At 40.3% G+C, this 24,133-nt stretch overlaps 1 protein-coding gene across 1 annotated transcript; it reads left to right on the top strand.

Annotated features, from left to right (window-relative positions):
* Nucleotides 1-328: 328 nt before the first annotated feature.
* Nucleotides 329-24,077, top strand: LOC139155595 (E3 ubiquitin-protein ligase TRIM63-like). Its single transcript, XM_070730796.1, has 9 exons — nucleotides 329-493; nucleotides 3,997-4,166; nucleotides 7,316-7,484; nucleotides 8,432-8,527; nucleotides 13,158-13,391; nucleotides 15,218-15,240; nucleotides 18,379-18,503; nucleotides 21,242-21,356; nucleotides 24,023-24,077. Exons 1-9 carry the CDS (start codon nucleotides 335-337, stop codon nucleotides 24,075-24,077), a joined length of 1,146 nt encoding a protein of 381 aa, XP_070586897.1. The 5' UTR covers nucleotides 329-334.
* Nucleotides 24,078-24,133: the final 56 nt, after the last annotated feature.

Below are 24,133 nucleotides of genomic sequence, written 5' to 3'. Positions count from 1 at the left end.
CTGCTTCCCTTCTTTTGGACATATCGTCCTTCGCCTTGTTTACAGGAGTCCAACCAGAAGGACAACTGGACAGCCCTCCCTCCATGTGACAGTGTGTCAGTCTTTCGGAAACACGACCCTCTTCTCAAATTACTCTGCCGGCCAAACACATGTGACTCCCAGATAAATTATAAATAGACAAGAGGCAGGCAAACGGCAGAAAACCCCAGTGCCTTAGTTTGAAAGTCAACCCAGCAAGGCTCAATCCTAAAACGTGAGCTTATCTCCCGGGAGAAGGACCCCAAGTTAAGCGATTCCAGAATCGAAGGATATACCGTAAGTGCTGAATTGAACCATGGATTACCAGTCGAGCATCTTCCAGGACAATAATCCGATGGAGAATCTGGAAAAACAACTGATCTGCCCTATTTGCCTAGAGATGTTCTCCAAGCCTGTGGTGATCCTACCTTGCCAGCATAACCTCTGCAGGAAATGTGCTAATGATGTTTTTCAGGTCAGTACACATCCACATTCAGCCAATTCTGTATGTGTTTACTCAGTAAGACTTTGAGACTCAGCTGATTTTCTGTGGGTGGAATAGAATTACAATTATTAGAATTAGAATTATCGTATGAATTCTAATTCTAATAATTCTATTATTAGAATTATTAGAATTATTATTAGAATAGTCTACTTCTTATATTTGTATTTCAACTGCAAGACCCATCGTATGAATTCTAATTCTAACAATTCTAATAATTCTGTTAAAATTATTAAAATTATTAGAATTATTATTAGAATAGTCTACTTCTTATATTTGTATTTCAACTGCAAGACTCATCGTATGAATTCTAATTCTAAAAAATTCTAATAATTCTATTAGAATTATTAGAATTATTAGAATTATTAGAATTATTAGAATAGTCTACTTCTTATATTTGTATTTCAACTGCAAGACTCATCGTATGAATTCTAATTCTAAAAAATTCTAATAATTCTATTAGAATTATTAGAATTATTATTAGAATTAAAATTCTGGGAGTTGAAGTCCAAATATCTTCAAGTTGCCAAGGTTGGGAAACACTGCCTTAGAGGCTGCACGCATTATCCACTAAAATCTATTTCTATCTCCACTTTCAAGTCATGGAGACCATCTTGGACTCACTCCTTAGATAATGTCCACATCTTCAAAAGACTTTGGCTAAGTAGTAGCTGATAAGAGCTCAGCTCTGGTTCCTTGGGGGCCTGTTCTACTTTTGACATTGCCTTTCCGACTTGTTGATTGTTATTGTCAGAGCTCCAAGGCAACACAAAATAGGCAGGACAAAGCCAGGAAGAATCTGAATATAGCTTCCCAAAGGTCTCATAGGCTTGCAGGCAGAGAGGGAAGAGGAGAGAGATACTTGGCTGGTGAAACAATGGGTTGTTTTTAAGTGTGCTTCTCATCCTGGAGATCCTCAGATGTGTTGGTATGGTCAACAGGAGATAATTGTCACAACACCTCTGTAGAGCCCTTGACTGGCGAAAGTAGCTATTTCCTTCTCACTCAATGACCTCTTACATATGTATATTGTTTTTACTACGTTGTTGATTTTACTGTTGTATTTTTATTGCTTTTTTTTATACTATTGTTGTATTTATGACTGTTGTTAGCCACTCTGAGTCCGTTTTGGAATGAGCGGCATATAAATACAATATTTGTTTGTTTGTTTGTTTGTTTGTTTGTTTGTTTGTTTGTTTGTTTGTTTGTTTGTTTGTTTATTGATTGATTTGATTTGATTTGATTTGATTTTTATGCCGCCCTTCTCCTTAGACTCAGGGCGGCTTACAACATGTTAGCAATAGCACTTTTTAACAGAGCTAGGCTATTGCCCCCACAATCCGGGTCCTCATTTTACCCACCTCGTAAGGATGGAAGGCTGAGTCAACCTTGAGCCGGTGATGAGATTTGAACCGCTAACCTGCAGATCTACAGTCAGCTTCAGTGGCCTGCAGTACAGCACTCTACCTGCTGCGCCACCCCGGCTCCTATATCCAGGGATAATAGGTTCTGCAATGAGAAAGGATATGTTAGTTAGACAATCTATTCCATTTCCCATTTTTCTGGGTTAATATCATGTTTCCCAATAAACCAGTCAATATCCTATGCTCACCAAGCATGCCTACTGAAGAGATAGATCCTCTTCAAAATATAATATTGCATTTAGTATATTTAGCATAGTAATTTTCATATTTGATTCTACAAGAATATATCAGGAGATGAATTTTGTCTGGCTTCAAGAAAGGGCTGCATCAGTTGATGAAAATCATGAGGCTCAGCAGTTATTAGTCTTGATATGATAGACGCGGGACTGCTTCTGAAGGCCATCAAATGGGAGTCTTCCTTGTGCAGTTGGTGGTCCTTCGCGAACAGACCACTGGACTCTTTGGGCCATTGCTGATGTTCTTATGAGCAATTTGCTTTATTTTGGCAATTCATATTATTCGTCATGTAATCCATAAAGACAATGGACATTATTCCAACATGTCTAATGTCTAATTAGAGTCTTCGGAGAGGGGCGGCGTACAAATCAAATAATCAAGTCAATGATTGAATGAATGAATGAATGAATGAATGAATGAATGAACGAACAAACAATAAAAAATAAAGCTCTAAGGAAGAAAATCAATAATCCAGGATAACCACATTTTCTTGGGTGACTTCATGAGCATTTATTCAACCATTGATGAACTTAAGTTCTTCAAGAGCTGATATGGGCCAGCAAACCTTATTCTTACGTTTTAATTAGATAAATAAGGAATAAAGTCTATTTGGCTACAAACGCTAATAGTTGACTAGGATTCAGTTCCGTAATATTTCACATAAAAATTGGTGCATAAAGTAATGAAACCAAGATTAGATGAAACAATTTAGCAAATCGAAATTGAGTTCTCCCAGCCAATGTCCAGCTTTGACAAATAGCGTCACTGGAATTTGTGCCCAAAATAGATTGAAGCACTTACCTCATTTATTGGCAGAGGTCAGCGACCCTGTCTGTTTTATGAGCAAAGCATGATGGAAGATGTTCTGTTTTATCGAAAGAAATATTTTTAAAAGGGGGGAGGAGGAGGAGGAGGAGAGGAAGAAATCAGATTATTTTGAATTTTTCAAGCTGGGACCATCTAGGTCCTTCCTGGTGTGCTGAGTTTGAAATGAATAGGATTGATACAAGCTGAAATGCATTATTTCTGGCAGTTCTGTGTTAGCAAAAACCTCAGAAGAGAAGGATTTAGGGGTAGTGATTTCTGACACTCTCAAAATGGGTGAGCAGTGTGGTCCGGCGGTAGGAAAAGCAAGTAGGATGCTTGGCTGCATAGCTAGAGGTATAACAAGCAGGAAGAGGGAGATTGTGATCCCCTTATATAGAGCGTTGGTGAGACCACATTTGGAATAATACTGTGTTCAGTTCTGGAGACCTCACCTACAAAAAGATATTGACAAAATTGAAGGGGTCCAAAGACGGGCTACAAGAATGGTGGAAGGTCTTAAGTATAAAACGTATCAGGAAAGAATTAATGAACTCCATCTGTGGAGTCTGGAGGACAGAAGGAAAAGGGGGGACATGATCGAAACATTTAAATATGTTAAAGGGTTAAATGAGGTCCAGGAGGGAAGTGTTTTTAATAAGAAAGTGAACACAAGAACAAGGGGACACAATCTGAAGTTAGTTGGGGGAAAGGTCAAAAGCAACGTGAGAAAGTATTATTTCACTGAAAGAGTAGTAGATGCTTGGAACAAACTTCCAGCAGACGTGGTTGGTAAATCCACAGGAACTGAATTTAGACATGCCTGGGATAAACATATATCCATTGTAAGATAAAATACAGGAAATAGTATAAGGGCAGACTAGATGGACCATGAGGTCTTTTTCTGCCGTCAGTCTTCTATGTTTCTATGGGTGCAAGATTTGGGGGGGAAATGCACAGTGTGTTTAATTTTGGGGACATCACTGACTTTTGGATTGATGGCATTTCTAGGCTGCAAATCCGTACTGGCAAACAAGCCGAGGAACCACCATATCAGGAGGAAGGTTTCGGTGTCCCTCTTGTCGTCATGAAGTCATCTTGGACCGACATGGAGTCTATGGTCTCCAGAGGAATCTGCTGGTAGAGAATATCATTGATATCTATAAACAGGAATATTCAAGGTTGGTATAAATTCTGATTTATTCAGGGGTGGGCTTCAAACATTTTATTTATTTATTTATTTATTTATTTATTTATTTATTTATTTATTTATTTATTTATTTATTTATTTGTATGCCGCCCCTCTCCGCAGACTCAGGGCAGCTCACAACACAATAAAAACAGTTTATAACAAATCTAATAATTTACAATATAAAATATTTTTAAAAACCCATTATTAAACAGACATGCACACATGCATACCATACATAAATTATATAGGCCCCAAGCCTGACGACAAAGGTGGGTTTTAAAGAGTTTGCGAAAGGCGAGGAGGGTAGGGGCAGTTCTAATCTCTGGGGGAGCTGGTTCCAGAGAGTCGGGGCCGCCACAGAGAAGGCTCTTTCCCTGGGGCCCGCCAACCGACATTGTTTAGTTGACGGGACCCGGAAGGGGTTTTCTGCCTGGTTGCTGGGTGGACATGGCTTAGTTGACCACCTCCAACATGGTAGGGAGGTGTTTTTGCCCTCACCATGGCTCCGGAGGTTTTCCTAGAGACTTAATAACCACGGCAAAAAGTTGTAGAATTGGAGTTGGTTCTCTTCACAATAACAATGTTGGTCCCAACTGTGGTCATAAGTCAATAACTACCTGTAATTGAGTCCATCCATCTTGAATCGGAGAAGGAGTGGCAGAATCCGGGGGCAGGATGAAAAGAAGGATCAGCCTAGAATCCTTATGTAGTCACAAGTGAACTAAGCCCAACCCTCCTTGAGTTGTAGTGACCCTTATCTAGTTGAGAAGATTCTTGTGCCTAGAATGTAGCAGTCTGTTAGTTTATTAACTGAATCTTCATTTGTGGACTTGGATTTTTGCAGCTGGCATCTACCTGCTGGTGGTCCTCTTCCTTCCTTCCTTCCTTCCTTCCTTCCTTCCTTCCTTCCTTTCTACCTTCCTCCCTCCCTCCCTTCCTTCTTTCTTTCCTTCCTTCCTTTCTCTCTCTGTCTCATTCACTTTTTCTTTCTTTCTTTCTTTCTTTCTTTCTTCCTTTCTTTTTCTTTCTTTCTTCCTTTCTTTCATTCACTTTTCCTTTCTTTCTTTCTTTTTTCTTTCCTTCTTTCCTTCCTTCCTTCATTCAAATATTTTCACAGCCCTCATGCAGTATACTAAATATAAATATAATTCAAGAAGAAAGCAAAGAGGAAAACAATCAGTCTTGACAATAATTATATTGCAGTCTTGAGTCACAGCACCTCACCGATATTTCTCTTCCTTTCTTTCTTTCCTTCCTTCATTCCTTCCTTCCTTCCTTCATTCATTCATTCATATTCAGACTTACATTCACTGTGTATAGAACTAAGAATCAGTGCTGCTTTAAATCATAATAACAAACACAAGTATTTATTTTTTTAAAAACCTGTAGAGGAAATTCCCACCGAGTGTCCATGTCCATGAAGGGTCAAGAATATTTGGGTGGATTAGCAAGGCATCTGAATATAGGAGCCGAAGTGCTGTGGGTGCTGATACTTGGCGGTGTGTATGTATGTGTGCTGCTGTCATAAATCCTTCTCCAAAAAAAGGAAAACCGTTCTCAGAACAAATGGCTCCACTTGGACGTAAGTGGAAGTAAGATCTAAACATAACTTCCCAGGGAAGTTAATATTAGACCGAAAGCGATCTGCACTCTGCTGTGCGAAGGAAGGATGAGCAGCCAGCCCACAGTTTCAACTTGATTGACTAAATCCAAATCTAAATACGAAAGGCGAGGAGGGTGGGAGCAATTCTAATCTCGGGGGTAGCTGGTTCCAGAGGGTCGGGGCCACCACAGAGAAGGCTCTTCCCCTGGGTCCCACCAAACGGCATTGTTTAGTTGACGGGACCCGTAGAAGGTCAACTCTGTGGGATCTAACCCGTCACTGGGATTCGTGCGGCAGAAGGCGGTCCTGGAGATATTCTGGCCCGATGCCATGAAGGGCTTTATAGGTCATAACCAACACTTTGAATTGTGACCGGAAACTGATCGGCAACCAATGCAGACTGCAGAGTGTTGGTGTAACATGGGCATATCTTGGGAAAGCCCATGATTGCTCTCGCAGCTGCATTCTGCACGATCTGAAGTTTCCGAACACTTTTCAAAGGTAGCCCCAGGTAGAGAGCATTACAGTAGTCAAACCTCGAGGTGATGAGGGCATGAGTGACTGTGAGCAGTGAGTCCCGGTCCAGATAGGGTGCACCAGGCGAACCTGGGCAAACGTCCCCCTTGCCACAGCTGAAAGATGGTTCTCTAATGTGAGCTGTATTTTTGCAATACCCTTCCCCTGCCATGCCCACCAGGGCATGCCCACAGAACCGGTACGGGAAAAATTTGAATTTCACCCCTGGACATAATCACCGTGAAATGTCAAATGCAAACAATACAGTGACTGTCTCAATTATCTATCTATCTATCTATCTATCTATCTATCTATCTATCTATCTATCAGATTTCTATGCCGCCTTTCTCGAGGCGACTTAGGGCAGCGTACAACATTAAATATAATAATATATAAGAAATCTATAAACTATAAAATATGAAAATTTACTAAAACATTTTAAAAGACCCCATGAACACACGCATATATCCATCAAATCCAATCATATCTCATATTGGTCGGAGATGGTCTCATCATTCATTGCCCCCATGCCTGCCGGCAAAGGCAGGTTTTTAAAGCTTTACGAAAGACCAGGAAGGGGGGGCGGTAGGTATTTCTTTAGGGAGTGTGTTCCAGAGGGCCGGGGCCGCCACAGAGAAGACTCTTCCCCTAGGCCCCGCCAACCGACATTGTCCGGCCGATGGGACCTGGAAAAGGCCAACTCTAGGACCTAACTGGCCGCTGGGATACATGAGGCAGAAGACTGTCCCAAAGATAATCTGGTCATAGGCCATTGTAGGGCTTTGCAGGTCAAAACCAGCACTTTGAATTGGGCCTAGAGACCAATTGGCAACCAATGCAGCCTGCACTGGTCCTAGACAGTTTTGGAGTCAAGTGTGAATTTCAATCTGTTTTCCCTCTTCTACTCAAATGTTTATTCATTTGTTAGATTCATAGGCTGCCCGTGTTGTTATCCAAGGTGGCATTAACTATGGAGACGTTCTTATCTGGACTCTTTCTTTCCTTCCTGTCTTCCACAGCCGTCCCCTCAAGAAGGGGAACCATCCAATGTGCAAGGAACACGAAGATGAAAAGATCAACATCTATTGCTTGACCTGTGAGGTTCCCACCTGCTCCATGTGCAAAGTCTTTGGAGCACACAAAGATTGTGAAGTGGCGCCTCTTCAAAGCGTCTTTCAGGGACAGAAGGTAGGAGCCAGGCTCTTCTTTTATCTGTTATCTAATACATGCTTCATGAAATAGATAGATAGATAGATGGATAGATGGATAGATGGATAGATGGATAGATGGATAGATGGATAGATGGATAGATGGATAGATGGATAGATGGATAGATGGATAGATGGATAGATGGATAGATGGATAGATGGATAGATGGATAGATGGATAGATGGATAGATGGATAGATGGATAGATGGATAGATGGATAGATGGATAGATGGATAGATGGATAGATGGATAGATGGATAGATGGATAGATGGATAGATGGATAGATGGATAGATGGATAGATGGATAGATGGATAGATGGATAGATGGATAGATGGATAGATGGATAGATAGATAGATAGATAGATAGATGTAGGCACGTAGGTAGGTAGGTAGGTAGGTAGGTAGATAGATAGATATGGATATAGATAGATGGATGGATATATGTATATATATGTTTTCGTGGATTTTCATGGGTACAGGTATGACGGTCTTGGTATATTCAGGTTTCTTCCCGTATAGGGCACAGAGAAGTTTAGAAAAACAAGAAAAGCAGTTATGGAGTCTTCGTCATCCTGCAATTTAATAGAAAACAAATTCTCCCTCCCCTCTCGTCTCCTAGTGATTTGGGAGAACATTCGAATGTGGGTCCATGCATGGAACTTTCAAGGTGTCATTTGGAGTCTGTGATAAAAGCTCACAACTGTCACTCCAAAAGAGCAAAACTGAAAACCCCCCAAGATTTACCACCTTGTTGAACCACTTTGCACTTCCAACATTTGTTGCTTACATTCACATTTATTTTGGCTAAGCGCGCTGGCGCATAGTGCCATCGGAAAAACATTTTATAGAGATGTTCTTTGTAAGGTTCAGAAAAGGAGGCTTAAGAGAGTCAATTGATTTTTTTATTCTTATTTTCTCTTCCAGACTGAGCTAACCAACTGCATCTCCATGTTGGTAGCAGGGAATGATAGGGTGCAGACGATCATCAGCCAGCTGGAGGACGTGAGCAAAACGACAGAGGTGAGGAATACCACAAATGGCTGAGCCTTTAGAAATCCGAGTAGCGGAAGAGAAATGCAATCCAGAGTGATGGTGGGTTAAGACAGGTGCTGCCCAAGAAGAGAGGGAAAACGAGCCCGGTGGCTTCCTTTTCTCTGCTTCCAAAACTGGCCAGGGGTTTACATAGATCACTGGTTCTCAACCTGGGGTTCGGGACCCCTTTGGGGGTCAAATGACCATTTCACAGGGGTCGCCTAAGAAAAGACAAATTTCTCACGGTGTTAGCAACTAAAGCTTCTATTCTGGTGCATTGGAACGTATTTTTACAATCTGACCAATCAGGCGTTTACAGTGGGGGATGTCCCTTTGACCTGCCTGCCAATCAGCTTAAAGCTCTGTTGGGAGAATTGGCACTACACTTATGGTTGGGGGTCACCGCAACAAGGGAACTGTATTAAGGGCCCGTGGCATTAGAAAACTTGAGAACCACTGATTTATCATTACTTATTACAGTGGTCCCTCGATTTTCGCGGGGGATGCGTTCCGAGACCGCCCGCGAAAGTCGAATTTCCACGAAGTAGAGATGCAGAAGTAAATACACTATTTTTGGCTATGAACAATATTACAAGCCTTCCCTTAACATTTTAAACCCCTAAAGTGCAATTTCCCATTCCCTTAGCAACCATTTAGATCATTACTCACCATGTGTATTTATTAAAGTTGATTAAAAAAAATATTTATTAAAGGCAGATGAAAGTTTGGCGATGACATATGACGTCATCGGGCAGGAAAAACCGTGGTATAGGGAAAAAACCCGCAAAGTATTTTTTAATTAATATTTTTGAAAAACCGTGGTATAGCCGTTTCGCGAAGTTCGAACCCGCAAAAATCGAGGGAACACTGTACTTGTATAATAATAATAATAATAATAATAATAATAATAATAATAATAATAATTTATTGGATTTATATGCCGCCCCTCTCTGCAGACGTATACAAACTACAATCCTATACTTGTTCAAATATAAACAAACAAACAAACAAACAAATAAATTTAGACGCAAAAACTGATAGTCTGCCTCCCAATGCAAACTGGAAAGACGCTGCTTGTATAATTTGCTTCACCTGATGATGGAAATAATCATTGGGTTTCTAATTTTCGGATTTCTTAATTCTTGTTAGAAATCAGAAGACTAATATAGTGGGAATTTCTCATTCCTAATTAGAATTTAGAAATTAGGCTAATTCTCACAGCACACTAAATTTATTATTTAGATTTCTATGCCGCTCTTCTCCATAGACTCAGGGCAGCTCACAACAGAGATAAATACAATATAGATAAATATAGATAAATTATAAATATAGATAAATATAAATATAGATAATTATAAATATAGATAAATATTATTATAGATAAATATACATATAGATAAATAAAAATATAGATAAATATAAATATAGATAATTATAAATATAGATAAATATAAATACAGATAAATATAAATATAGATAATTATAAATATAGATAAATATAAGTATATAAATATAGATAAATATAAATGGCGGAAAGAGCTAAACTAAAGTTAAAATGGATGAAGCTTAAAGTGTTGCAGATGTACAGTATCCACATGTTCTTTTAACTCAGCAGTACCCAAACATTTCTGGCTCCACGGACCAGCAGCCCTGGGGTGGCAGGGGAAGAGGAGATGGTTTCACACATAAAGAAATATAGCTTTGGGCTCTCACTCGCTGCCTGTGCGTCCCAGTTCCCAACATTTTGTGCACACGTGCTTTTTCACCCTCTGCACATTCAAAAACTTTGCACATGTGCAGAAGGTTAAAAAAACCTACGGCTACTGCATAATTCTCAGAGGCCAATTAGAGCCCACAGGGGTTGGCCTTCTCCGAGCACTGTCGGCCGAACAGTGCCGATTGGTGGGGGCATGTGGGAGGGCTTCTCTGTGATGGCCCCAGCTCTCTGGAACCATCACCCTCCCCAGAGATCCATACCACCCACACCCTCTTGGCCTTCCAGAAAGCCTAAAAAATATGGTCATGCCAAAAGGCCTGGGGCTGTTGCGCTATAGTAATCTGCTCCGGCCCAGAATGTGATGATAGTTTTTGTATTGGGTTTTAATTGTTGTATATTGCTTTTATCATTGTACGCCGCCCAGAGTTCATCAGGAGTTGGGCAGCTTATAAATCCAGTAACACCTAAAAATACTAAACCTACCACTATCAGTTCTCGGGAACCATCAGCAGCCACTACCGGTACAACTGAATTAGGCTGAACCGTTAGGATTTAACCCCTGCAGTACATTGCATATAGAAAATTTCTATTTAAGTAAGAAAAGTGTTCAGTGTTCCCTCACTTTTCGCGGGGGATGCGTTCCGAGATGGCCCGTGAAAGTCGAATTTCCGCGAAATAGAGATGCGGAAGTAAATACACTATTTTTGGCTATGAACAGTATCACAAACCTTCTCTTAACACTTTAAACCGCTAAATTGCAATTTTCCATTCCTTTAGCAACCATTTAGATTATTACTCACCATGTTTATTTATTAAAGTTTATTAAAACAAATATTTATTAAAAGCAGACGAAAGTTTGGCGATGACATATGACGTCATCGGGTGGGAAAAACCATGGTACAGAGAAAAAGACCCACGAAGTATTTTTTTAATTAATATTTTTTAAAAACCGTGGTATAGACTTTTTGCAAAGTTCGAACCCGCGAAAATTGAGGAAACACTGTATAATAAACAAATATAAAAGCAAAAAAAATCAAAAGTAAGTCAAGCACTGGGATCTCTCTGAATGAATTCCAGGCGGTGGCTTCTTCTTTGAGTGGGATTCATGATATTGGCCATGTTGTGTACGGAGCAACGCCCATAAATTTGCATGCCGGTCGTGGATTGGCTGAGACGCGATCGGCAACTTCAAAGCGCTGTCAAACCACGCCTCCTAGCATGCCCATCCTTTAAAAGAAGCCACGCGCTTCACATATTGTGCTTTTTATATTGTACATAGTTAAAAAGGTATCCTGATTGTTCCAGCCGGTATTGCAATAAAGTTACTCGTGCTACAAAATCTCTGCCTATTTCTTGAACATAACAGGCCCAAGTTCTTAACACGCAAGGCCCTGACGACCCATGGGGAGCAGGCATGGGGAGCCATGGTTAAATATAGCTAAATCTAGTTGGATGAATGTGGATAATTGTGGTGTGGGGTTTTTTTTAGGAAAAATGGGGCTTTAGAATTTTTTAAATTCTTGACATTAAAATTAAACAACAAAGAAGATTCAGAATATTATAAAACTTGGGATACATTTTATGCATGGTTAGAAATAAGGAAAGCACAAAATTAGTATGTAATTATGAATAGATATAAAAATAAGGATAAAGTTATTTAAATAACAACCTTTTAAAGATGGATAATCAATCATTTGATCTGTGATATTGCAAAACTGATTCATTCAAGGCGGTTGAAAGCAGAACCAATATGTATATTAAATAACCAGAACTAACTCCTTTTTCAGTATCGCCGCCTGTAATAGCCGTAAAAATGACGATGGAGATAATGTGTTTAATGGAGGAGAATAATTTAAATGAATATTTTTTTTATGTGTGGGTGTATGAGTCTTTAAGTATTTATATGTTGTGGTTTTTAATGTATGTATTTCAATAATTTTTTAAAAAATATTTTTTTAGATTTTTAATATTAGGTTTCTTTGCATTTTGTATTTGTATTTATTGTGTTGTAAGACGCCTTGAGTCAGTTGAGAATGGCGGCATAGAAATCTAAATAAATAAATAAAAGAACAAACGAACAAATGAACAAATGAATGAATGTGTTAGCAGTTCTGTGTTAGCAAAAACTTCAGAAGAAAAGGATTTAGGGGTAGTGATTTCTGACAGTCTCAAAATGGGTGAACAGTGCAGTCAGGCGGTAAGGAAAGCAAGTAGGATGCTTGGCTGCATAGCTAGAGGTATAACAAGCAGGAAGAGGGAGATTATGATCCCGCTATATAGAGCACTGGTGAGACCACGTTTGGAATACTGTGTTCAGTTCTGGAGACCTCACCTACAAATAGATATTGACAAAATTGAACGGGTCCAAAGACGGGCTACAAGAATGGTGGAAGGTCTTAAGCATAAAACGTATCAGGAAAGACTTCATGAACTCAATCTGTATAGTCTGGAGGACAGAAGGGAAAGGGGGGACATGATCGAAACATTTAAATATGTGAAAGGGTTAAATAAGGTCCAGGAGGGAAGTGTTTTTAATAGGAAAGTGAACCCAAGAACAAGGGGACACAATCTGAAGTTAGTTGGGGGAAAGATCAAAAGCAACATGAGAAAATATTATTTTACTGAAAGAGGAGTAGATCCTTGGAACAGCAGACCTGGTAGATAAATCCAGCAGACCTGGTTGGTAAATTCACAGTAACTGAATTTAAACATGCCTGGGATAAACATATATCCATCCTAAGGTAAAATACAGGAAATAGTATAAGGGCAGACTAGATGGACCATGAGGTCTTTTTCTGCCGTCAGTCTTCTATGTTTCTATATTTCTATGGATGAATGAATTTGTTCCCAAGGCACCAACTCAACTCGTCCTTCCATTCTTTCTTCTCCCTCCGTGAACAGGAGAACAGTCGGTTGGCCAAGCAGTCTTTGTGCGAGAAGTTCGAAGCGCTCATCGCTGTCGTCGAGGAGAAGAAGGCGGATCTTCTGCAGCGCATCTCCAAGGAGCGGGAGGAGAAGGCCGGGTTCATTCAGACCCTCGTCCAACAGTATAAAGATCAACTGGAGCAGTCCAGCAAGCTGATTGAGAGCGCCATTCAGTCCATGGAGGAGGAAGGGGGAGCTGCTTTCCTCATGGTGAGGGAAAATGACCAACGTTCGAGATCCTGTCGTCTTACAGCTGTGTCCAGGAGTGGCCAAAATTGTGGAAACCTTTTGGGAAGAATGTATTTTTGAGGGTTGATGACTAATAATGGCACTTTTCTTCTTCTTCTTTTTCTTCTTCTTCTTCTTCTTCTTCTTCCTCCTCCTCCTCCTCCTCTTCCTCTTCTTCTTCTTTTTTGAGTTTCAAGATAATCATATTCCACTGCTGGAAAGGCCTAGGAATAGCCTAGACCAGGGGTAGGCAAAGTTGGCTCTTCTATGACATGTGAACTTCAACTCCCAGAATTCCTGGGCTTGCATGATTGGCTCAGGAATTCTGGGAGTTGAAGTCCACAAGTCATAGAAGAGCCAACTTGGCCTACCCCTAACCTAGACCAGTGATGGCAAACCTTTTTTTCCTCGGGTGCCAAAAGAATGCACGTGTGCGCTATCGCATACATGTGTGTGCCCACATCCATATTCAATGCCGCTCGTGCAGGGATGGGCTCCTACAAGTGTGGTCAAGTACACAGAACTGGTAGGAAAAAAAATATTTCTTTTCTTTTTTCTGGGCTCTGGGTATGTTTTTCCTATCACAGTAAATGAGGTTGAATGTGCATAATTTTAGGAGAGCTGTATGTGCGTGTGTGTACATACACGTACAGTTTATATAGTAGATAATGTATATTTTTGTGCGCCTAATATGTATGTATACACATGGCATATACAGTATACATAGAATTAAATACTGTAGTATATTTTGGATAGTCAGTAATAGTAAATAGAGAGGGAAATTGTATCTCTTCGAGGCGAGGAAAAGCCAGGTACCCTAACCCAAACCATTGACCTAAGTGATGTCAAGTTGGCCTCCTTTAAGCCAATCACATGGCCTTTAAGCCACCCTGGTCACATGATTGTCAAGCCACTCCCACCTGGTCACAGCCACGCCCACAATGTGGTAGTAAATATTTTTGCATCCCTTCACTGCTAATAAAACTATTGCTGGAATGGCCTGGGAATAATCCAGACCTTAACCCAATTGAAAATGTACGGAGCCGACTAAAGAAACTTGTTTATCAGAAGCGGCACAGCAATAAAACCCAGTTAATAGAAGCAATCGTTCAACCTTGCTTTCACATTATAACAGTTGCAGAACTAAAAGGGAAGACGTTGTAAGGCCGTATTTCATGCTAAAGATTACCCAACTAAGTAGTAACTGACATGGTGATAATTTTTGTATACCTCCTTTTTTCAATGGTGATAATTTTTGTATACCTCATTTCACTTTTCTTCTTTATAACTGCTATTCTAATAGCAAATCCTTCATAAAAGGTGTAGCATTACATTCCTGATTAAATTATCTTCCCATTCAGATATAGTTTTGTGGTACTACCACTCCCCCCAAAAGTGGTGTTATTAGCTAGTTTTAGAATACTGTACTGTATACTTTTTTCCCAAAAGGTTTCCACAAGTCTGGCCACTGCTGTAGTTTTTCAAATCCCAAATTCCCAGAACTGGAGACTGGAGTATTATTGGCTTAATTTGTGAATTGTGATCTTTGCTTTTCATTATAATTAGTGCAATCCCAAACTGGAATACAAAATAAAAGGTTTCCAGTGACAACACCGTGCAACTGTCCAATTACCCTTCAATATTTTCTCTGTCTGCCTTCAAGTCAGTCTTGATGCTTCAACATTTGATTGGGGCAATCAACCAATCAGTGATTTCTGATGATTTTTTAAAAACCGATTTTAGCCATTTTAAAGCAAAACATTTTTCATTCACCTTGCTGACCTTTTCTTCTTTCTTTCTCCTTCCAGACCGCCAAGCAACTTATTAAAACGTAAGTTCCGAAAACGTATTTCTAAACTGCCATTTTTGTAAACAAACCTTAAATCCTAAGTAAATAAGTTCAGAGAGGATCCAAGCAGGAAGCACACTGTGACATTTAACTTAACGTTAAAGAGGACTAGTAGATGGACTTGCTTGTTAGCTTATTTTTCTAGTTCAGGGGTGTCAAACTCAATTTCTTTGGAAGCTGCATCAGCAGTGATGGGCTCCTACGGGTACGATCAGGTACACAGTACCAGTAGCAAAAAATTTCCCCCCTTTTTTCCCCTTCTGGGCTCTGGGTATTATTATTGTTTTATTATTATTTATTAGATTTGTATGCCGCCCCTTTCCGTAGACTCGGGGCAGCTCACAACACAATAATAATAATAATAATTTATGAGATTTGTATGCCGCCCCTCTCCGAAGACTCGGGGCAGCTCACAACACAATAATAATAATAATAATAATTTATTAGATTTGTATGCCGCCCCTCTCCGAAGACTCGGGGCAGCTCACAACACAATAATAATAATAATAATTTATGAGATTTGTATGCCGCCCCTCTCCGAAGACTCGGGGCAGCTCACAACACAATAATAATAATAATAATTTATGAGATTTGTATGCCGCCCCTCTCCGAAGACTCGGGGCAGCTCACAACACAATAATAATAATAATAATTTATTAGATTTGTATGCCGCCCCTCTCCGAAGACTCGGGGCGGCTCACGACAAGCGATAAAACAATATTGTACAGGCACAAATCTAATATTAAGAAAAAAACTAAAAACCCTATCAATTAAAAAACCAAACAGCACATACATACCAAACATAAATTATAATAAGCCTGGGGGAAAGGTGTCTCAAATCCACCATGCCTGGCGGTATAGGTGGGTCTTAAGTAGGTTACGGAAGACAAGGAGGGTAGGAGCAGTTCTAATCTCTGGGGGAAGCTGGTTCCAGAGAGTCAGAGCCGCCACAGAGAAGGCTCTTCTCATGACAAATCTAATAATTTACAATTTAAAATATTTTTTAAAACCCATTATTAAGCAGACATACATACAAGCATACCATACATAAATTGTATAGGCCAGGGGGAGATATCTCAGTCCCCCCATGCCTGACGACAAAAGTGGGTTTTAAGGAGTTTACGAAAGGCAAGGAGGGTAGGAGCAGTTCTAATCTCTGGGGGGAGCTGGTTCCAGAGAGTCAGAGCCGCCACAGAGAAGGCTCTTCCCCTGGGGCCTGCCAACCGACATTGTTTAGTTGACGGGACCCGGAGAAGGCCATCTCTGTGGGACCTAATCGGTTGCTGGGATTCGTGTGGCAGAAGGCGGTCTCGGAGATACTCTGGTCCGATGCCATGAAGGGCTTTAAAGATCATAACCAACACTTTGAATTGTGACCGGAAATTGATCGGCAGCCAATGCAGACTGCGGAGTGTTGGTGTGACATGGGCATACCTGGGGAAGCCCATGACTACTCTCGCAGCTGCATTCTGCACGATCTGAAGTTTCCGAACACTTTTCAAAGGTAGCCCCATGTAGAGAGCATTACAGTAGTCGAGCCTCGAGGTGATGAGGGCATGAGTGACTGTGAGCAGTGACCCCCGGTCGAAATAGGGCCGCAACTGGTGCACCAGGCGAACCTGGGCACACGCCCCACTCGCCACAGCTGAAAGATGGTTCTCTAATGTGAGCTGTGGATCGAGGAGGACGCCCAAGTTGCGGACCCTCTCCGAGGGGGTCAATAATTCCCCCCCCAGGGTGATGGACGGACAGGTGGGATTGTCCTTGGGAGGCAAAACCCATAGCCACTCCGTCTTAGTTGAGTTTGAGTTTGTTGGCACCCATCCAGGCCCCAACAGCCTCCAGACACCGGCACATCACTTCCACTGTTTTTCCTATCATGGTAAATGAAGTTGAATGTGTATAATTTTAGAAGAGCTGTGTATATTTGTGTGTACATACACTTTATATAGTAGATAATCAGGGGTGAGCTACTGCCCGGACCAGGGGGGAACTCCACCCCAGGACACCCAATTTAATTGGTGGCAATATTCACAGATAGAGTCAAGGTATCAAAGAGACATCAAAATATATACATTGAGGAAGAGTAAAAATTTCTTAGGTAATTTGTTAATTACAAATCAGAGAAAATTAATAGGAAAAGCATATAAATATATGATAGGATATAAAAATATAGACCAAACTTTGGAAAAAAATATGATAGGTTGGTGTAAAAATATAGGAAGAGAAATTGACTTAGAAACCTGGGGAAAAGTCTGGATATACAACTGGAAAATAACCAAATCAGTTTCATTACTCCGAGTCCATGGAGAGGGGCGGCATACAAATCCAATAAATAAATAAATAAAAGAAAATAAAATCAAGATGTTTTATAGGTGGCACTCACCACCCAATAGAATCGCTAAGACGTTCCCTAACATGTCTCCAAATTGTTGGAAATGCAAACGAGAAATAGGTTCCTACTATCACCAGTGGTGGACTTGCCATCATATTGGAATAAGATAGAAAAGTTGATAAAAGAAATTAGTCTACAGGAGATAAAGAAAACTCCAGAGTGTTTTTTATTAGGTATAACAAACCAAAAATACAAAAACGAGATTTTTTACTTGACAGCGGCTAGGATAGTATACGCACAAAATTGGAAAGGAGAGGATATCCCCAAGAAGGAGGATGTAATAAGGAAAATTATAGAATGTGCTGAAATGGATATGATGACGAGGCGGTTAAATAATCAAGAAGAATCTGACTTTTATAATATTTGGGAAAAGATTTATCTACGGTTAAATAAAAATAATAATAAATGATTTAAAAAAAACGTTAAGTGATTTGAAAACAAATTAAAATGTATAAAAACTGCTTATCCTTTTATAGTTATTATTATTGATGGTCGAATTATATAAAAACAAAAATTCTTCTTTTCATTTTAACTATTGTGTTGACTTTGCAATTTTAGTATTTTCCTTTTCTGTAGTAAAAAGACTTCTACAATGAGAGGGGAAAGTTTAGCCCCAGTTTATGTTAAATGTGTGTCTGTTTTGTCTGTCTTTTTATGATAATTAATAAAAATATTTGGAAAAAAAAAGAAGAAGTCAATAACATCCTTTCTCATCTGCTTTCCAGAATCGTGGATGCATCAAAAGGAGGCCAGTTGGAGAAAGTCGAGACGGGCTTTGAAAACATGGACTACTTCACGGTAGATTTGGAAAGTATCACCGAAGCCTTGAGAAGCATCGAGTTCGAGTCAGGTATGGTCATCCAGAGATGTTCAGAAGTATAACCCAAAGTTTATATTGCTAATATACCTGAATATGTAACATGACTCTTCTAAATTTTCTGATTTATCTATTATTATTATTATTATTATTATTATTATTATTATTATTATTATACGGTAGAATCATCAGAGAATGAATTAGTCCAGGCTGGAAATGGTCCAGAGTCCACTTGCTCTCTACATGGGGCGACCTTTGAAAAGTGTTCGGAAACTTCAGATCGCGCAGAATGCAGCTGCGAGAGCAATCATGGGCTTCCCTAGGTATGCCCATGTTACTCCAACAATCCGCAGTCTGCATTCGTTGCTGATCAATTTCTGGTCACAATTCAAAGTGTTGGTTATGACCTTTAAAGCCCTTCATGGCATTGGACCAGAATATCTCCGAGACCGCTTTCTGCCGCACGAATCCCAGCGACCGATTAGGTCCCACAGAGTGGGCCTTCTCCGGGTCCCGTCGACTAAACAATGTCGGTTGGCAGGCCCCAGGGGAAGAGCCTTCTCTGTGGTGGCCCCGACTCTCTGGAACCAGCTCCCCCCAGAGATTAGAACTGCCCCTACCCTCCTTGCCTTTCGTAAACTCCTTAAAACCCACCTTTGTCGTCAGGCATGGGGGAACTGAAATATCTCCCCTGGGTCTATACAATTTATATATGGTATGCTTGTGTGTATGTCTGTTTAATAATGGTTTTTTAAAAAAAAAAATTTAAGTTGTAAATTTATTATATTTGTTATAAACTGTTTTTTATTGTGTTGTGAGCCGCCCTGAGTCTACGGAGAGGGGCGGCATACAAATCTAATAAACATAAACATAAACATTATTATTAATTTTTGCCAAAAGTTTTACTGCCACACTGTGGGCGTGGCTTATTTTGAGGATGTAGCTTGCCAGCCATGCGACCAGGTGGGAGTGGCTTGACAATCATGTGACTGGGAGGTGGCTTAAAGGTCATGTGACTGGGTGGGATTGTGCTTACCTACCAAGATAAGTTTTTAAATAGCTGCTTGGACTTTTTTTCAGTTGATTAAGTCACATTATTTGAATAGCCACAAAAAGGACAAATGATCGACAGCATGATTTGTTGAGGAGCAGAGTAGCCGCCCCGAGTCTATGGAGAGGGGTGGCATACAAATCTAATAAATAAATAAAATAAATAAACAAACATTTTAAGGTTTTGTACTGAACCCACAACGTTCAGTATGATAACAGATTAGGCAAGTAGCTCATTTTTCTTTAATTGCTATAAAGTTCAGTTCTAGATAATGATTAAAGCATTTATGGGTAAAAACATACTATTTAATTTTTTCCTATTTTGAAAGTAATTAAGGATCATACTAAGGTACTAGAGAAGGATGGACAATATTGATTGATTGATTGATTGATTGATTGATTTGATTTTTATGCCGCCGTTCTCCTTAGACTCAGAGCGGCTTACAACATGTTAGCAATAGCACTTTTTAACAGAGCCAGCCTATTGCCCCCACAATCCGGGTCCTCATTTTACCCACCTCGGAAGGATGGAAGGCTGAGTCAACCTTGAGCCGGTGATGAGATTTGAACTGCTGACCTACAGATCTACAGTCAGCTTCAGTGGCCTGCAGTACAGCACTCTACCTGCTGCGCCACTCCGGCTCTTACAATAAATAACTCTTAAGTATTCAATAAATAGTGCATAAACTTACTACCTCCACTGCGTTCCCCCCCGTGGGAGCTGCAGCCCATTACTGATTCCAAGGACATGAAAAGAAAAATAAAATAATAATAATAATATGGAAATCACTGCAGCAAACAGCATTGTGCACAGAGGTTACTATTTCTGCATATCAACACTCTAATAATCCCTAGCGTGCCTGGTGCCAAATATATTTCATCAAATGCTGACGTTAGATTATTATTAAGGGGAAGAGTGCCAACTCCAGATAAATCTTCAGCAAATAGTAAGTACTATGAGAACATTCATCGGTTTCATAGTGGGGCATTTTGGATAGCAAATTCTTTGCTGGCCTCCAGTTTTACTTCCTTCCATTCTTGCTTTGGGGCGAATTCTTACTGATTCCGTGATGAAAGAGATGCTTTCTAATATTCCGGTGCTTAAACAAACTTCACACACCTTTTGTGTGGCAAGAAGTATGAAGTTTATTGACACCCGTTGAGTAAGAAATAAAGATTCCCAAGGACTTTCGTAACATTGGATGAAATCGACTTAACTTCTCTACTGGTTCAGAAGTGCACCTTTTAAACGCGTACCAGTGTCACGCACACTTTTTCACCCGCTACACATGCGCAGAGGGTTAAAAAAAAAAGAAAATGGCCGACATCCGGATGGGTGGGCGGAGCTTTGCTGCCACTACCACCGGTTCTCTGAACCACCGGCGGCCGCCACTACCGGTATGCCAGGCCTGGGGGGATTAATCTCCCCCCCTCCTTTTTTGCTGACATTTATTATGTTTATGTTCAGTCGGACTGAGTATGTATGATTGTGTAGTAGATAAGGTTTTTTTTATAACAGTGTATTTTAAATTAGTTTTTTAAAATTTTTAACATTAGATTTGTATTTATATTGTATTGCTGTTATGTTATGTTATTTTACCCTCGCTTCATAAGCATCTGAGATACTTAGAGAGAGAGCTCCATAGCTCTGTTATAGAGCACATGAGGTGTTCTGGAAGGTGGATCTAAATGATTTCCTTCTCTCCCTTTTTCCCCCAAAGATGAAGATGATGAAGAACTGAATGAGGAAGATGAAATAGAAGAGGAACAGCCAGACGGGCAAACTGATGGTAAGAAACAAATGGGAAATATTAGGTTTTGCGGAGAGATACAATCGTAATCTATCTATCTATCTATCTATCTATCTATCATCTATCCATTATCTATCAATCAATCAATCTATCTATCTATCTATCTATCATCTATCCAATATCTATCCATTATCTATCAATCAATCTATCAATCTATCAATCTATCAATCTATCAATCTATCAATCTATCAATCTATCAATCTATCAATCTATCAATCTATCAATCTATCAATCTATCAATCTATCTATCTATCATCTATTCATTATCTATCTATCTATCTATCTATCTATCTATCTATCAATCTATCAATCTATCAATCTATCAATCTATCAATCTATCAATCTATCTATCTATCTATCAATCTATCTATCATCTATCCATTATCAATCAATCAATCAATCTATCTATCTATCTATATAATAATAATAATAATAATAATAATAATAATAATAATAATGGGTGGAAACTGTACAAGGACACATTCAACCTTGAAATAAGAGGGAACTTTCTGACAGTGAGAACCATCAACCCATGGAAGAGAAGTTTCCTTTGGAAGTTGGGGGAGTTTCATCCCTGGAAGCTTTCAGCAAGAGACTGGACTGCCACCTGTCAAAAATGGTGTAGGGCAGTGATGGCGAACCTTTTTTGGTTCGCGGGCCAAAAGGTGTGTGAGAGGGTGTGCTAGCATGCATGTACGTGCCCACACTGCTTCCCTCCCGACCCACGCATGCACACACCCCGTGCTGACCTCCCCGCATGCCCCCAGGCCTTTCTGACGCCTAGTCGGTGGAAAAAATGCCCACACGGGCAAACCGGAAGTTTGGGGAAACACGCTTCCTGTTTGGCATATTCCCTTTTTATTGCACTCCGTAGGGTTCAAGGAAGCTTCCTGAAGCTCGGGGGTGCAAAAAACAGCACAACAGGCAAACAAGAGGTATGGAAAAAGGCACTTCCGGTTTGCCCATTGCCCTGTTTTTTTGAACTTCGGGAAGCTTCCCTGAACCCTCCGGAGTGGAAAAAAAACAACACAACAGCAAAACGGAAGTGCATTTTTCCGAACTTCCGGTTTGTCCATTGGGTGATTTTTTTGGCCTTCAGGGCTTAAGGGAATGCTCCCTAAAGCATCCAGAGGGCAAAACGGCCTTTCCCAAGGCTGAAAACCAACTGGCCAGCACATATGGAGCTGAAACATGGCAAAGTCTCGTGTGCCCTCCGATATGGCTCCATGTGCCACCTGTGGCCCGGGTGCCATAAGTTCACTATCCCAGGTGTAGGGTCTCCTGCTTGGATGGGGGGTTGGACTAGATGATTTACAAATCCCTTCCAACTTTGTTAATCTGTCATCTAAACCAGTGTTTCCCAACCTTGGCTACTTGAAGATATTTGGACTTCAACTCCCAGAATTCCCCAGCCAGCGAATGCTGGCTGGGGAATTCTGGGAGTTGAAGTCCAAATATCTTCAAGTGGCCAAGGTTGGGAAACACTGATCTAAACAACTGCCTTTCTCAGCAACAGAAATTCTGCTTCTCCACAGTGGTCATAAATCAATTACCGTATTTTTCAAAGCATAAGACGCACCCGAGTATAAGACGCATCTTAGTTTTTAGGGAGGAAAATAGTTATTCATCTGGCCAGCATCCTTAGTCTGGTCAGCTTCAGCACATTAAAGCCTAGAACTACGGCGCCTAAAACACGATTTGAGTATTGCCCACAAAATCATATGCTGCAACGTCCTACCGGGCAATGACTACTTCAGCTTCAACCGCAACAACACAAGAGCACGCAACAAATTCAAACTCAATACGAATGGCACCAAACTTGACTGTAAAAAATATGATTTCAACAATCGAGTTATCGAAGCGTGGAACTCATTACCGGACTCAATTGTGTCAACCCCTAACCCCCAACACTTCTCCCTTAGACTCTCCACGATTGACCTCTCCAGGTTCCTAAGAGGCCAGTAAGGGGCGTACATAAGTGCACTGGTGTGCCTTTCGTCCTCTGTCCAATTGTCTTTCCTTTCTTTCACCTATCTTATACTGTATATTCTCTTCCTTTCATATATCCTCTCCTCTAAGCCCACTTTCACCCTCTTTTATATTATCACATGTCTATTTTCTTCCTATGTATTTGTGTATTGGACAAATGAATAAATAAAAAAATAAAAAATTTATCTCCTGGTTAGAGCCTTTAAAAAACCTTATTCAGAGAGAGTAACAATGAAAGAGCTTGCAAGCCAGTAAGAGCTGGGAACAATGTTAGAACCTGATTAGGGCGGGAAAGAAACATTTGGAGCAAATTAGAGCAATTAAAAAAACCCAGCAAAGACTTAGGGCTTGGAAAACATTCTTTGCAAAGAGTAACAAGGAAAGAGCTTGCAATGTAAGAGCTGGAAAGATCGTTAGCACCTAGTTAGGGCTGGGGGAGGGAAGCTTTGAAAAAAAGCTACATTCGCACCTGAATTTTCAGCCTCTTTTAGGGAGGAAAAAAGTGTGTCTTACACTCCAAAAAATACAGTATTACCTGTATTTTTTCTTCTTGCATTCCATTTTCTTAGCATGTGGGGTTTTTGCCCCCACCCAAGAAGACGGTTTTGGCCCTAACCGTGAAAAAGTTTGTCTGTGGCCCAAATCTTGAATGCTTCATTTTTATGTGGTTTCATGCATTTCCCTCCTGGTTTTCTTTTGCAGGTACACAGTAACCCGGAAAGAACATGAATTTCCAAGGACGATGCAAGCAGAATAACCGGCTCCGTAGGATTTGGACATGGAGGAGGAGGAAGAGGAGGGATGGGGTGGGAG

Source organism: Erythrolamprus reginae, unplaced genomic scaffold (assembly GCF_031021105.1).
Source record: "Erythrolamprus reginae isolate rEryReg1 unplaced genomic scaffold, rEryReg1.hap1 H_31, whole genome shotgun sequence".
NCBI lineage: Eukaryota > Metazoa > Chordata > Lepidosauria > Squamata > Dipsadidae > Erythrolamprus > Erythrolamprus reginae.
This window is presented reverse-complemented; position numbering and strand designations above follow the sequence as displayed.

Excerpts from the sequence above, each read along its gene's own strand:
- LOC139155595 (XM_070730796.1), top strand. The coding sequence starts at position 335 with ATGGATTACCAGTCGAGCATCTTCCAGGACAATAATCCGATGGAGAAT. Across the intron at positions 7,485-8,431 it reads GCGTCTTTCAGGGACAGAAG|ACTGAGCTAACCAACTGCAT; the intron begins GTAGGAGCCAGG and ends TTTCTCTTCCAG. Across the intron at positions 21,357-24,022 it reads TTTTGCGGAGAGATACAATC|GTACACAGTAACCCGGAAAG; the intron begins GTAATCTATCTA and ends TTTCTTTTGCAG.